Here is a 14,592-nt window from a genome sequence, read left to right on the forward strand (position 1 = left end):
CTACTGTTGTTCTACTGCTACTGTGAGTGACAGTTTTTTATTTTTATTTATTTATTTTTTGTTATCTAGGAGCAACTCCAGTAAAAAAGATTATAAAGAAGGTATGGCAGTTTACTCACTCTCATTTGCTTCTTGCTTTTGTTTACAATAATCAGTTTTCACTGGAGCAAAATAATTAACTTTTGAGTATGCCATTTGTAATTTATCATGGTGAATCCTATTATTGTGGATTATTAATCCTCATATTGTGGATCAAATGTAAATAATAAAAAGTACTTATTATTACTGAATTACTTTACATATTACTGAAGTAATACATAGTCAAAACTAATAATAAGAGAGGTCTTAAATTAAAACTCTGTTTTCTACACCCACAGGAAGTCCCATGGAGGAAAAATATAGTTGAGATAACTGGTCTTCCAGAGAAAGAAATCACTGAAGAGGATCTCACAAATCTTGCTAGTCCCCATGGTTTCATTTCAACACCGGTCATTGCTGTCACTCAGCACAAGGTACAGATACCATACAGACCGGCAGAGTGTACATGGGTAGTATTAATGATGATCTAATAAAGTTTTTCAGTGGAATGGTTTCCTGATGAAAAAATGTGTTCTTTGATCAGGCATACCTGGAAATGCCTAATACAGCGGCAGCTGAGGCACTGGTTAAAGCATATGCAGAGACTCCAGCAAAACTACAGGAGGAAGAGATAAGCATCACAATGATGACCAAGCCTGTTGATCTTAATTATACAGTAAGCTCATGCCCAAAGTATCGCTTAATTCATGGAATATTTTTTTAAGACCTTGTGTGTGGGCAAAACGATCTGCAGTGGAGGACATAATGAACATTTTTATGGAAGTATGATTGGTTTTAGGTCATAAGAATAAATTTCTGTGTCTCTTTCTTGCCCAGGAATCATTATTCAGAGTACTGATGGGATTGGATATGTTGTCTGTGAGTAAAAAAACAAGCCGCTTTTTCTTATGCAGTTTTTCCTCATTACTGGATGTTTTAAATGCTTTCAGACCATTGTCTTGTGTTTATACATTGGAAGTTGTTAATGACTTTAGAAACTTAAAGTACTTCGTAGACTTCCAATTTTGCTGTTGCTAATGATACAAATCTTGCTTTGTGATCATAAGTGACAAGTTAAATCAAAGGCATGCTTGAGCAGAGATGCATTCTGCAGAAATTACTCAGTAGTCTAGATGGTGAAACAAAGTATAAACAATAATAAGTTACCCCATTTGCTAAACAGTACTAGAAGTTCAAGTCTGGGTTTTTTAATTATTATTTTTTGTTTGCATTTGCATAGCCCAAGGAACTTGCAATGCTCCCTGAGCGTCTCCTCACAGTCAGTAACGTACCTTATAAGACTGGAGCAGTCACTGAAATTCACAACCTCATCAAACGTTTTGGTTCCTATAAGCAGTCTCTGGTCCTCAATGGAAGGGTAAGTATATATTCTGATCACCGTAACATTAAAACCACCTGCCTAATATTGTGTAGGTCCCACCGTGATGCCAAAACAAGTCTGACCTGTCAAGGCATGGACTCCGTAAGACCTCTGAAGGTGTGCTGTGGTATCTTGCACCAAGACGTTGGCAGCAGATCTTTTAAGTCCTGTAAGGGGCCTCCAAGAATCAGACTTATTTGCCCAGCACATCTCACAGATGCTTGATGGGATTCAGATCTGGGGAATTTGAAGGGAATTTCAACACCTTGAACTCATTCTCAAACCATTCCTGAACAGTTTTTGCAGTGTGGCAGTGACCTGCCATTTTGGAGATACTTTTACCCAGTTGTCTTGCCATCACAATTTCATCCTTGTCAAAGTCACTCAGATCTGTTGGTGCTAATGTAGAACAATTTCTAAATATACACCGGTCAGCCATAAAATTAAAACCACTGACAGTTGATGTGAGTAACATTATCTCGTTGCAATGGCACCTGTCAAGGGGTGGGATATTTTAGGCAGCAAGTGAACAGTCAGTTGTTGTTGTTGTTGTTGTGTGTTAAAGTTGATGTGTTGGAAGCAGGAAAAATGGGCAGGTGTAAAGAGCTGAGCGACTTTGACAAGGGCCAGATTGTGATGGCTACACTTCTGGGTCAGAGCATCTCCAGCAGGTCTTGTGCGGTGTTCTCGGTATGCAGTAGTTAGTGTGTACCAAAAGTAGTCCAAGGAAGGACAACTGGTAAAATGACGACGGCATCATGAGTACCAAAGGCACATTATTGTGGGGGCATTGGTGGCTTGGCGGTTAAGGCTCTGGGTTACTGATCAGAAGGTTGGGGGGTTCAAGCCCCAGCACTGCCAAGCTGCCACTGTTGGGCCCTTGAGCAAGGCCCTTTACCCTCTCTGCTCCAGGGGTGCTGTATCATGGCTGACCCTGCGCTCTGAACCCAGTTTCCTGACATGCTGGGGTTTGCGAATAAAAGAATTTCACTGTGCATATGTATATATGATAAATAGAGATTCATTATTATTATTATTATTATTATTATTATTATTATTGGCATGGGGAGCGAAGGCTACCCCATTTTGTCTGATCTCACAGAAGAGCTACTGTAGCACAAATTGCTGAAGAGTTAATGCTGGCTATAATAAAAAGGTGTCAGTGCACACAATGCATCGTAGCTTGCTGTGTGACCGCAGACCGATCAGAGTGCCCATGCTGACTCCTGTCCACTGCTGAAAGCACCTGGCGGAGGAAGTGTGATGCTCTGAGCCATGTTCTACTGGAAAACCTTGGGTCCTGGCATTCATGTGGATGTTTGATACATACCACCTACCTAAACACTGTTGCAGACCAATAACACCCTTTCATGGCAATGGTATTCCTAATGGCAATGGCCTCTTTTGGCAGGATAATGTGCCCACACAGCAAAAATTGTTCAGGAATGGTTTGAGGAACATGACAAATTGTTCAAGGTGTTGACTCGGCCTCCAAATTCCCCACATATCAATCAAGTCCGGTCCATGGAGGCCCCACCTCGCAACTTACTGGACTTAAAGGATCTGCATCAACGTCTTGGTGCCAGATACCACAGCACACCTTCAGAGGTCTTGTGGAGTCCATACCTCGACGGTTCAGAGCTGTTTTGGCATCACAGATGGGGCCTGTACAATATAAGGCAGGTGGTTTTACTGTTATGGCTTATCGGTATATGTTCCAATGACTGAGGTCATTGTACATTTTCACTGTGGCGAGTATGATATTCATAGGTCTAGGAAACCTTTTCACTTATTACTTTTCTCTTTTTATTTCTAGATCATTTTTGAAATGGATAGTGCTGCTGTTGCCAGGTCGGTCTATAGTCGGTTCCTAAAGTTTCCTTGCATCATACAGAATAATTCCCTCTCATTCACCCTTGCTAAAATGCCCAGGGCTGCTGACCAGGTATTTTTGGCTTTCAATTCAAGATGATCTGTGAATAATTAGTTTTGCTAATGTGATGCAATATTGATCAGTGTTGAAATTATGCACAATTTTGTCTTGTTTGCATTACAGATTAAAAAGAAATCTGATGTTAGAGGGTAAGTGAATGAACAGCATGCTCACTACCTCTTTTATGGGTTTTCAAAAGTGATTCATGTTATTTATCTAAAATAATAATTGTCAAATAAATTGCTCACCATAAGTAAATTTGGTAAACAGAATGTCTAAGTATATAAATAAGATAAAATTTGTCTTCCATTTAGGTTTAAACGGGTTGCCAAAACTCTGAGTACAGATGCAGTTACCCCTACAACTACAGTTCCCTCGCCTACTTCAGTCAAAGTAGATATTGATACTGATGTAGACAGAGCTAAAGCAGAGGCTGGTCTCATGAAAGGCACTGCAAATGATGTCAATGAAACTGAAACTAAAGCAAAGATTGAGATGGACACCAGTGCTACACCTACTAATGAAATAGCAATTGCAGTGCAGGCCCCTGGGGGTGAATCCAACTTACTTAGCAAAACAATTCCATGTGACTCTAATGACTCTCAAATGGACATCCCACCTAATGAAACAGCTTTACTTGAAGGCAGTGAATCCAAAATCGACATCTCTGAAAGTGAAAATAAGATTGACCTTCAAATGGAAAACATTACCTTTGTGGACACCAAAGAACCAGAGTTAGTGCATGGAGATGTGCTTGCAATCACAACTGAAGACATTCTTTCTTCTATGGACACAACTGAGCAGACTGAAGATATGCCAATGAACATAAATGAGCATTCTGAAAACTTACAAATGGACACAAATGAGCATGCTGAAAAATCAAAAATGGATACAACTGAGCAGGCTGAAAATGCCCCTGTGGAGACAACTAAACATACAGAAGAATCATCTTTGGACAGACATCATCCTTCACAACCAAAAGATGCTGCAAAGGCTGGTGACTTGTCTGTGGAACAGAAGGAAGTTGAAGACAATAAACTAACTGTTGGCAGTGTTGCTCAGTTGCCATCAGTAGAGGACACTGAGACAGCAGCACTAACTGGTAATGACAATGAAGAAAGGGCTTTGGAACCTGTTGTTTTGGAAAATGAGCCACAGCAGGCCCCCATAGAGGAGTCCACCCAGGAGAGTGAGGCCACTCAGGGCAATTTGAGTCCACAGAGTACTATAAACCAGAATGAGGCTCAGTTTAAGGATGACCTGAAGGCATGTAAACCCGTTCTAACTGATGCCACTCTGCAGTCTTCTGACCAAAACCAGGCTGGAAAAGCTACAACTCAGCAAGAGGCTCGTCCAGTTGATGACATGACACTGGGCTTTCCACCTGTTACACCAGAGATCCTGAAGGCTCTTGAAGCAGCAGTCCATCAGTGCCGTCTGCAGTCCTCCATGAAACGTGCTGAAGAAGCCAGTCGGAAAAGTGAGGTGGAGAAGAATTCTGCAGAGAAAGATGACAGTCAAAAGACCCAAGTTGAAAAGGGAACGAAACCCCAGAGTTCACGAACTACTAGAAGCCAAACTAGAAAAACTGAGTCAACAGAAAGGGAGCTTTCTTCCAGACAGAGAGCCAAGCGTAGTCCAAAAGATGGGTCTCCCACCACCAGTAATGAAGGGTCAAGTTCTTCTACTTCTGTATCTCGCAAGACCAGGCCAGAAGTTAGCACAGCTGTAAGGCGGTCAAGGGAGCGCGAGGACGATGGCTACAAGGTAAGAATGACTAAAGATTTATTTGAGGCTTCGGCTTTTACAAATCTGTTTCAGATATGAAATCAAAGTATTTTTACAGTAGCATCTTGGAACTTTGATTCATTTGTTTCTGCATAGACCCGTAGTAGCAGCAGAAGTACACGTTCCTCAAGGAGTGATACAAAGAAAACTGGAAAGGTGCGTATGAATATCTAATTGTTTATTGCCTTCCATTTATCTACATATATGATTTTGATGCTTATTAATAAGGCAATCTGTTTCAGGCAAAAGAAGTGGTGCAAGCTTTTGAGGAACCTTTTCCTTTCAACCTTGATGAGTTTGTAACTGTGGATGAGGTTGGAGATGAGGCAGAGGAGCACACGCTACCTAGCTCAGGACACTCTGAATTAAAAATGTCAGAGGATGACCCCAAATCCCCCATGACCTCATCTTCACATGAAAGGAAATCCAGTGCTGAAGCTAGTTCAGAAAAGTTCAAGAAGCCAGCAACTTTAGCCACACCGGAGTCCAGACCGATTACAAACACTGAAGCAGAGGAACAGGAAACTGCACACATGGAAAATGAACCAATAAACACTTTGCCAGTCACAGAGGCGAAAGGGGCAGAAAAGCTTGAAGGAGTTCCAGTTACTACTGATGTCCTGCAAGAGACAGTTCACCAAACTGTATATGGTGAAGTAGAAAGGTTAACATCAGAACCAGCAGAATCTGAGGATAAAGACAAGGAGTGCCTTGCTCAGAAATATTCTGAAGAGGCCGCTCTCATCAATGAAGAGACATCAGATAAAGGAGCCTCTAACTTGCACTATTCCAAGCAATTTGATTCAACTGCCCTTACATTAAACGATGAGCCTCTTCAAGTCTCTGAGCTACAGGAACAGAAATCTCCTGCAGAGCACCAGTCTGAGACGTCAGACCCTGCACTACATGAGAGAGAGAACAAGGAACTTCCATCCCAAGATGCCCTGGTAACCCTTGATGAGGTGGGTGGTGAAGATGGAGATTTTGCTGATGAAGCTGATGAGGAAGAGCTTCTGAAACGCCAGGCTGGTGAGAATCCGGAAGCACTATTAACTGTCGATGAGGTGGGAGGTGATGAAGCTGAGGAACAACTGGAGAAAGCACTCCAGGGCCTGGTCACACTTGATGAAATTGTTGAGGAGGAAGATGAGGATGATGCATGCTCTTTTAACCCTGAGGTCAGTATTTTTTTTCCATTTCTCAGTTTTCAGCTTTAATTGGTTTGGTTCTGCTTTGTGTTTACACACTGCTTTCTGCAGACTCTTGTTACGCTGGATGAGGCGAGAGGTGATGAGGAAATGGATGAGAGCGAACAGGCTAAAATTAATCCCACCAGCTCTGAAGTTGATACATCAGCTCAGCCTGAGGTTCCTGTGGAATCATCTGTCCATGAGGCGGATGCCTGTAATATAGAAGAACTACGCAGAATGAATTTTGTGACTGTGGATGAAGTGGGTGAGGAAGAGGAGGAAAAGCATGAGCCATTGCTTGAACAGAAGGTGGAGGAGGAGAAACCCATCACCAGGAGGGGTGGAAGGCCTAAGAAGAGATCTCGGCAGACACCAGGTCATCTAAGAAGCTTTTCTTGGTTGCTTAAAAACGTTACTAAATTAATCAGCTTAGTTACTTAATGAAACGACATCAAGCATTTTTATATTGTTCCATGTAAGTATATGCATGAGTTAGCAGTTAATCTAGCAGAATTTTCTCTGGTTTTGTCTGTAGTGAGGAAGTCTACCCGAGGAAAGAGGGGGAGGTCTAGTAACCAGGTAGAAGAACTCCCTGAGAACACCCCAGAGGAGGAACCAGCTTCCGTCGATAATATACCCCCCTCAGTCACACCTTCAGTAGACAAAAACATCAAACCAGAAGAAGAAAACTTGAAAGCAGAGGTAACTTCAGGTTCAACAAACACACAGGTTGCTGGAACAGAGGAAGAGAAACCTAATATCAGCAAACAGGAAGATGAAGTCACAATCAAGGAGAATGCTGCTGATGAAGCTACAACTGAAAAAAGAGCAGCAATAAAAGGTATTTAAGAGATGCATTTCCATTGGCATAGTCTTACTATTTAAAGTCAGCGTTAAATTTTACCTTATATCCCCAATCTTTCCCACAGATGTCTGAACAGTTACCTAGTTTTCTACACACATGTATGTTTTTTTTTATTTTTATTTCAGAGGAATCTAAACAGAGGCGTGAAGATGAGCTAAATCAGGAGCCAGACCCTAAGAAGCCTTGCTCACAGCCCTCCACAACTAACGACTTCACTCTTCCCCCCTTTAGCCCAGATAACCCTATTGGTAAGATGCTACAAACATAAAATGTACAGACGTGTGTATTGAGCACTCTTGACAGGAAATGGTATAGGAGAAGTATTTAGGAATTAAGTTATCTAAAATCAACGACAGTTCTAAAATAAACAGCTCACATATGGTACAGATATTTCCTACTAGTTTGAGACAAATAATGACAACGTATTTTTTTCTTAACAAAATTCGCCTTGTTTATATATTTTTAGAAAAAGACAAATGAACCAGGCAAAACTTGCCCGGGTTTCATGTCTTTACAGAAGAAGGCTAACAAGGTATAGCTCATGAACAAAAGATAAAAATTTAAATGCTCAAAACATTTCATGAAATTTAACCGCATATAAATGTAGTACTGCATTAAACACCAATATTAAAGGAGTACATATGTTTTGTTTATTAATGCGTTGAGCAAAACGCTTGGCACATTATTCAAATACCAGGCTTTCAGATATTTTGCTGATTTGTCAAGTTCAAAGGGAATTCAGAAAAGTTTAACTTCAAGCAAAGAAAATCAGCAAACAGTGGATAAATGTAAATAAAATTCTTACCTTTTGGGTTTTGTCTTTACAAACTGAAAGAAAAAAAAAAAGACTGCCCGTCCTTATTGAGTAAACGCTTGATATTGGAGCAGAAATGCCATAGTCAAGGATAAGAAAAAGTAGCAGTTGTAGAAAAGGCAGGCAAACAGAATGATTTGTTCAGGCCTGGTCTCTCTCCTTTTCCCCTTGCTGTAGATTACCTTAACACATTTTGAATATTGTGCTTTTGTGTGTTCTTCAGGTGTGGACTTTGTGGTGCCCAAGACTGGTTTCTTCTGTAAACTCTGCTCTTTGTTTTATGGAAATGAAGAGACTGCAAAGAAAACCCACTGCAGCAGTTTACGACATTACCAAAACATGCAGGTAAACCATTACAATGGCTCATGAATTCTTCTATATTCGGTGAAGTGCACTGTTTTATATGGAAATAATTTGCAGATTATTTTGCATTTCGGATCTTACGACCCTGTCATATTGAAGTAGCAATTACCCTGTTTCCTATTTAATTTCTTCAGCATCACGCATGGAGCTTCCCAAAATTCAAATGGGGAATCACAATTCTCTTTGCATTTGCATTTCCAATACCTTTTACAGAAACTTGTCAGTGTTGGGGTGGAGTATACTATGGGGTGTGTTTTGTATTTGGAAGTGACCTCAATCACAGTTGACTGCATTTTAGAGCAACCAAGAAGCCTCAACAATAGTGATGCGTCGTTCACGAAGAAGTCGGCTACTCTCACTTATAGACGGTCTGTGTATGCCTTGACTATGAGCCTATTTATTTATTTATTTATTATTGTAGGGAGACCAACATTTATGGTTTAGTTGTTGCATTTGTATGTTTTGACTGCATTTTATGGCAATACGGAACACACGAGGGAAAGCACATGAAAGACTGTTATGTGCAGTTCACGTTTGCAATTATTTATGCTTTGCTCCTACCTTTTCTAGTTAAAACTTGAACCCTGGTCTTGTGAGACATGCATATGAGTATTTTGCAGTTCTGTGTCAATAGATGGATCAGTCAATCATAAAGGCATTGGGTGAAATGGGCTGTGCATCCTCATTTTCTTTTCCATTTTGTATTTTTTTTTATACTCAATTTTCTTTTTTCATGTGTTGACATATTGTCATTCTGTTTGGCCAGAAATGTTTAGTTTGCTGTCCAATTAAAACTTATTGCATATAACTGCATCTTTTTATGTGCAGCATCTCACTAGACTGCAGACTGGTCATGCATTTATTTTAATGTTGTATCAGTTGTATAAAGTACGTTTATATACGCAGTAGGGTTGTCATAATTCCATAAACATATCTTACAACACTATACCAGCTGAAGTATCATGATACTTTGCAATATTGTGTTAATTCATAATTTAAATGTACAAAGTGAACCAGATTTACAGGAATTCATAGATGTAAGTGAAAACAAACCAAATTTTCCTCTGAATATTTTATTAATGAGAATGAATAATTGGGAAAAACTCAAGAACAATCATACAATTGGCAAACAACTAATTCATATATAGCTTGTTCAGCTAATTTTGGTATTTACACACTGCAGTTCGTGTAACGGTAGCTAGCTTACTCGCAAACAAGAAATCTTTAAAGGTTAAGATAAAGAATTTAGTTTAAAAGAAATCTCACTAACCTTTGTGTATTCTGCAGAAGCAGTGAGCTGTGTCGTTTGAGCGAAAATAGTATTAACTGCCGCACATACACTATTAATTACGGTACTACCGTATAAAGATATATATATATATATATATATATATATATATATATATATATATATATATATATATATCTATATATATATATATATATATATATATATATATATATATATATATATATATATCTATATATATATATATATATATATATATATATATCTATATATATATATATATATATATATATATATATATATATATATATATATATATATATATATATATATATATATATATATATATATATATATATATATATATAAATAAAATATACACAGTGGCATCGGTAGTATTTTGAAGTTTTATTATCTGGATACTACCATAGTACCAGTATACTGTGCAACCCTATTATGTAGCTGGATGCTTATAATCAAATGCAAGCCCCCACCAATATTGGAACCCTTGGTAAATATGAGCAAACAAAGCTGTGAAAAATTGCCTTTATTGTTTAACCCTTTGATCTTTTTGTTAAAAAAAAAATCACAAACACTCTGCTCTCAAGAATATCAAACAATTGCAAACATATGGGTTTATACAAAAAAGAAAGATTTGTTCAATGTGTGTGCAACAATTATTGGCACCCTTATATTTGAAGTATTTCCCAGTAATTTCTTTTTTTTTTTTTTAGCACAGAATTGTCTTTATTATTTAGAATAGTATTTATTTATTCATTTTCATATGGTTCATTTACATGTGATTCATTTTGAGATTCATATTCATGAGATTCATATTCAAGTGATACATTTACATGTGATTCATTTACTAATTTGCTTCTCTTTAAATCCAGTTTTAGACTGGAAAGACCTTTGTGATATTACAAAGGTCTTTGCAGATTATTACTTGCTACACTGTATGAGATAACCCCAGTAAAATTGCCTGAATTCTATAATATAATTTGTTCACCATGTTAGGTTTAAATCCTCTAAAAACAGATTCGCAATTAAATAACATTACATCCTTCAAAGCATTGGCATGTTCTGCTTACTATCACAATCCTCCAAACTCCCACACCCAAAGTCTCCATAAACAAATGAGACAGCAGTGTATCCTACAAAAACCGAACGTTGTCCACAATGTGAAAACAACTCTGAGAGTAAACTGAACTAACCAACAAAATTACCAAGACTGAAAAACAGTCTGCACACAATAATAATGTCCTTACCTTTTAAAGACTTGTAACAAATAATATAACAGTGTAGCATGTAAAGCCGAGGAGATAACGCTAATAAAATTAAATAAACCAAAACTCTAACCCGGTCAGAGCCTCAAAACAGAGAAGCACATTAATACAATTCCCAGTAATATTTCAATTTTTTTTAGTACACCTGGGTGACTAGGAACAGGAGTTCAGCCATGACTTCCTGTTTCACAGGGGTTTAAATATGAGGTAACACAGAGGCCAAATTCCCTTAGTCCTTTATAACAATGGGTAAGACCAAGGAATATAGCTGTGATGTGTGGCAAAAGGTTGCTGAGCTTCACAAAATGGGAAGTGGCTATAAGAAAATAGCACAAGCATTGAAAATGCCCATTTCCACCATCAGAGCAATAATTAAGAAATTTGAGTCAACTGGAAATTTTATGAATCAACCTTGAATTGGATGTGTCCATATTGTCTCAACACACTTTGAAGAGGATGGTTCAAGTGGCCAAAAAATCTCCAAGGATCACAGTTGGAGAATCGCAGAAATTGGTTGCATCTTGGGGTCAGAAAGTCTCCAAAACTACAATGCGAAATCACCTACATCAACACAAGTTGTTTGGAAGGGTTTCAAGAAAAAAACCCTCTACTCTCATCCAAAAACAAACTCGGGTGTCTTCAGTTTACCAGAAACTACTGGAACTTCAAATGGAATCAGGTCAGATGAAACCAAAATAGAGCTTTTTGGCAATAAAAACCAGAGCTGGTTCTGGTGCACAGACAGAGGTAGCCATATGGAAAAGTACCTCATTCCCACGGTTAAATATGGTGATGGCTCTTTAATATTTTGGAGCTTTTTTTCTTCCAGAGGACCTGGACATTTTGTTAGGATATATGGCAACATGGACTCTAGCAAATATCAACAGATATTTAATTGAAAACCTGACCGCCTCTGCCAGAAAGCTTAAAATTGGCCGTGGTTCGAACTTACAGCAGGAAAATTATCCAAAATATACATCAAAATGAACACAAAAATGGTTTACTGACCACAAAATCAAGGTCCTGCCATGACCATCCCAGTCCCCTGACTTGAAAACCATTGGAAAAACTGGGGGGTGAACTGAAGAGGAGAGTCCACCAGTGTGGACCTCAAAATTCGAAGGATCTGGAGGAATGGTCTCAGATCCTTGCCATGTATTCTCCAACCTCATCAGGCATTATAAAAGACTCAGAGCTGTTATCCTGGCAAAGGGAGGTAGCATTGACTAAAAGGGTGCCAATATTAGTTGCACACATACATTTAACAGGTTATTATTATTATTATTATTATTTTTATATAAACCTGTTTGCAATTGTTTTTTGAGCAGAGTATTTTTGTGAATTTTATTTTTTTAAACAAAGTCTTAAAAGTTTAAACATTAAAAACAATTTTTCACATCCTTCTTTGCTCAGATTTACCAAGGATGCCAATACATGTTGTATCATTTGGACTATTAAATTATAATAGTACTATATAATGATATAGTATATTATACTATTAGTATGGAAGCATCCTGTCCACTGTCTTGTTAGAAATGTTGCCAGCTCTGGTGTTGCTCAATTAATAACTATTTCTGTATACAGATCTGTTACAAAATAGATATCCCCAGACATTGGGCTCATGATTGTCATTGTTATATACATTCAAGAAACTAATAGTGTTTTGCCTTTTTTTTCCTCCTCTTGCAGAAATATTATGAGAAGCTCAAGACTCAGCAGACTCAGACACCATCCACTAATAATATTTCATCTGATTAAATGGATGAATTGGTTCTATATTTTACTTTCTGCTAATCCTGGTAAACGGGTCCAATGTTTAGTTGTTAAAAATTATAGTTGTTTTTTTTTGTTTTGTTTGCTGACTGCTTAGGTTCATACTGAAAACCTGATTCAAAATGGAAAGTAATGAATTCATTTAGACATTACACAGGACAATAAACATTTTAGTAAATGCCTAAAGTGTTTTATTCATTGTTTCAATTAATTCACACTTTAAGTGTATAACCAAGTAAGCATGTTTATTTTATTTTAATTATTTACCACAAATTAAAACAATATAATGTACCATGACACATTAAAAAATTTTAACTACCATACCAGTATGTTTAATGTGTCTATATTTAACCAGCTTGCTCTAAACAGATCAGTTAGAAAAATTACAAAATAAATATCAAACAATAGCAACAGTAAATCCTGTTTATGAACCGCATAAAGACCACAAGAAAAAGGAAAACATTGACAGGCACAGTTTCAACAATAACTACACTGTTTTTGGAATCTGGTCCTATTGTGGAAAGTATATCATTTGTAAAAGACCAAAATACAAACCTGCTGTAAACTGTAGCCTGATAAAAATTCCACCTACTTTAATTTCTGTGCATGTAATATGTATAAGAAACATTCATGTTTCTTTGCACTACACTGTAAAATATCATTAAAGATCAATGTTAAATGAACTATGTGTTCATCATGATGATCCAAAAATGTCCCTAATCCCATGTGCTGTTCAGTTTCTCAATAATGGCCTAAGATTATCACCACCCTGTGTATTTTCCCTCCACTTCTAAGTCAGCTCTTAAAACTCATTAGCTTAGTCCAGCCTGAAGTAGGTTGTACTGGGTGAGTTATAGGAAGGAAAACACCAACATGTGCAGGGCAGCTCTACTCCAGGACCAGAATTGAGAAGCACTTTAAACTAAACTAAACCTAAATTGAAATTATTTTATGAATACAGGATGACATCAAATACCTTATATGGGCTACCTGATGACCAGATTTTAAAATACAATCAGCTTTGTGAACATTTCTGGAGCATAGTACACACAGACTTTGACCTCTTAGCCATCAAGGAAAAGTTCTCTTCTTTTTTTTATTTTTTCTTTCTTTATTTTTTAAATCTCACTGCACACAGTCTATAACAGGTGTGGCAGCATTCAGGAAATGATTATAGTTATATTAAAGGTCTGAAACATCATATGAGCTGCTGATATGTAACTGAGGGAAATTCCACACACTTATCAGGTGATGTTTACTGTAAACGATGATAATTGTAAAAGTTATGTCAAAATTATGGCAATATTTTGTGATTCCTGCTTGCCAAAATAACTTGTGTATACCGAGATAGTTAATAAGTAAGTAAATGTTTAAAGGCTCTGCCTAATGTGGGTCTTTTCTTTTTATATATATATATATATATAAACCTTTGGATTTCATAAGCAGCAGCACCTGCTAGAAAATGACAAAATAAGTCCAGAAAATATAACACATTCTTTAACAGTCCTTTTTATACCAAGCATCAACAGATGGATGATATAGCATGAAATATAATCTTGTGTTAATTTGTGTGAAATGTATAAATGTTTTCAATATAATTGGGCATGAATGAACATTTTTGTATGAATCTGAGTTCAATTGTCTATAGGCAGTCTAAAAAAACACTTCTTATTTCTCCATGTTGTTATCTCAGCAATTTGTCAAGGCTAATAACAAATATCCAGTTTGGAAAACAATTAACTTTATATATATTCCTAGATCAACAAAACCCCTGAACCATAAAATCATTATATAAAATTATACATTGATGTTATCACTGACAAACAAATACTAAACTGGTCAATTTATTCTCAATCAGAAACCAACACAAAT

At 37.3% G+C, this 14,592-nt stretch overlaps 1 protein-coding gene across 1 annotated transcript in view; it reads left to right on the top strand.

Annotated features, from left to right (window-relative positions):
* znf638 (zinc finger protein 638) overlaps positions 1-13,043 on the top strand; it is a 36,379-nt gene extending 23,336 nt beyond the window's left edge. The window contains exons 11-25 of the mRNA XM_017471595.3: positions 70-101; positions 378-512; positions 623-754; positions 916-957; positions 1,319-1,456; positions 3,276-3,404; positions 3,516-3,541; positions 3,707-5,159; positions 5,277-5,336; positions 5,423-6,358; positions 6,440-6,746; positions 6,906-7,211; positions 7,361-7,483; positions 8,273-8,394; positions 12,637-13,043. Coding sequence (XP_017327084.1) covers positions 70-101; positions 378-512; positions 623-754; positions 916-957; positions 1,319-1,456; positions 3,276-3,404; positions 3,516-3,541; positions 3,707-5,159; positions 5,277-5,336; positions 5,423-6,358; positions 6,440-6,746; positions 6,906-7,211; positions 7,361-7,483; positions 8,273-8,394; positions 12,637-12,705 — 4,010 coding nt within the window. The 3' untranslated portion in view covers positions 12,706-13,043. The remainder of the gene's footprint in view (positions 1-69; positions 102-377; positions 513-622; positions 755-915; positions 958-1,318; positions 1,457-3,275; positions 3,405-3,515; positions 3,542-3,706; positions 5,160-5,276; positions 5,337-5,422; positions 6,359-6,439; positions 6,747-6,905; positions 7,212-7,360; positions 7,484-8,272; positions 8,395-12,636) is intronic.
* Positions 13,044-14,592: the final 1,549 nt, after the last annotated feature.

This window comes from Ictalurus punctatus, chromosome 7 (assembly GCF_001660625.3).
Source record: "Ictalurus punctatus breed USDA103 chromosome 7, Coco_2.0, whole genome shotgun sequence".
NCBI classification, from domain to species: domain Eukaryota; kingdom Metazoa; phylum Chordata; class Actinopteri; order Siluriformes; family Ictaluridae; genus Ictalurus; species Ictalurus punctatus.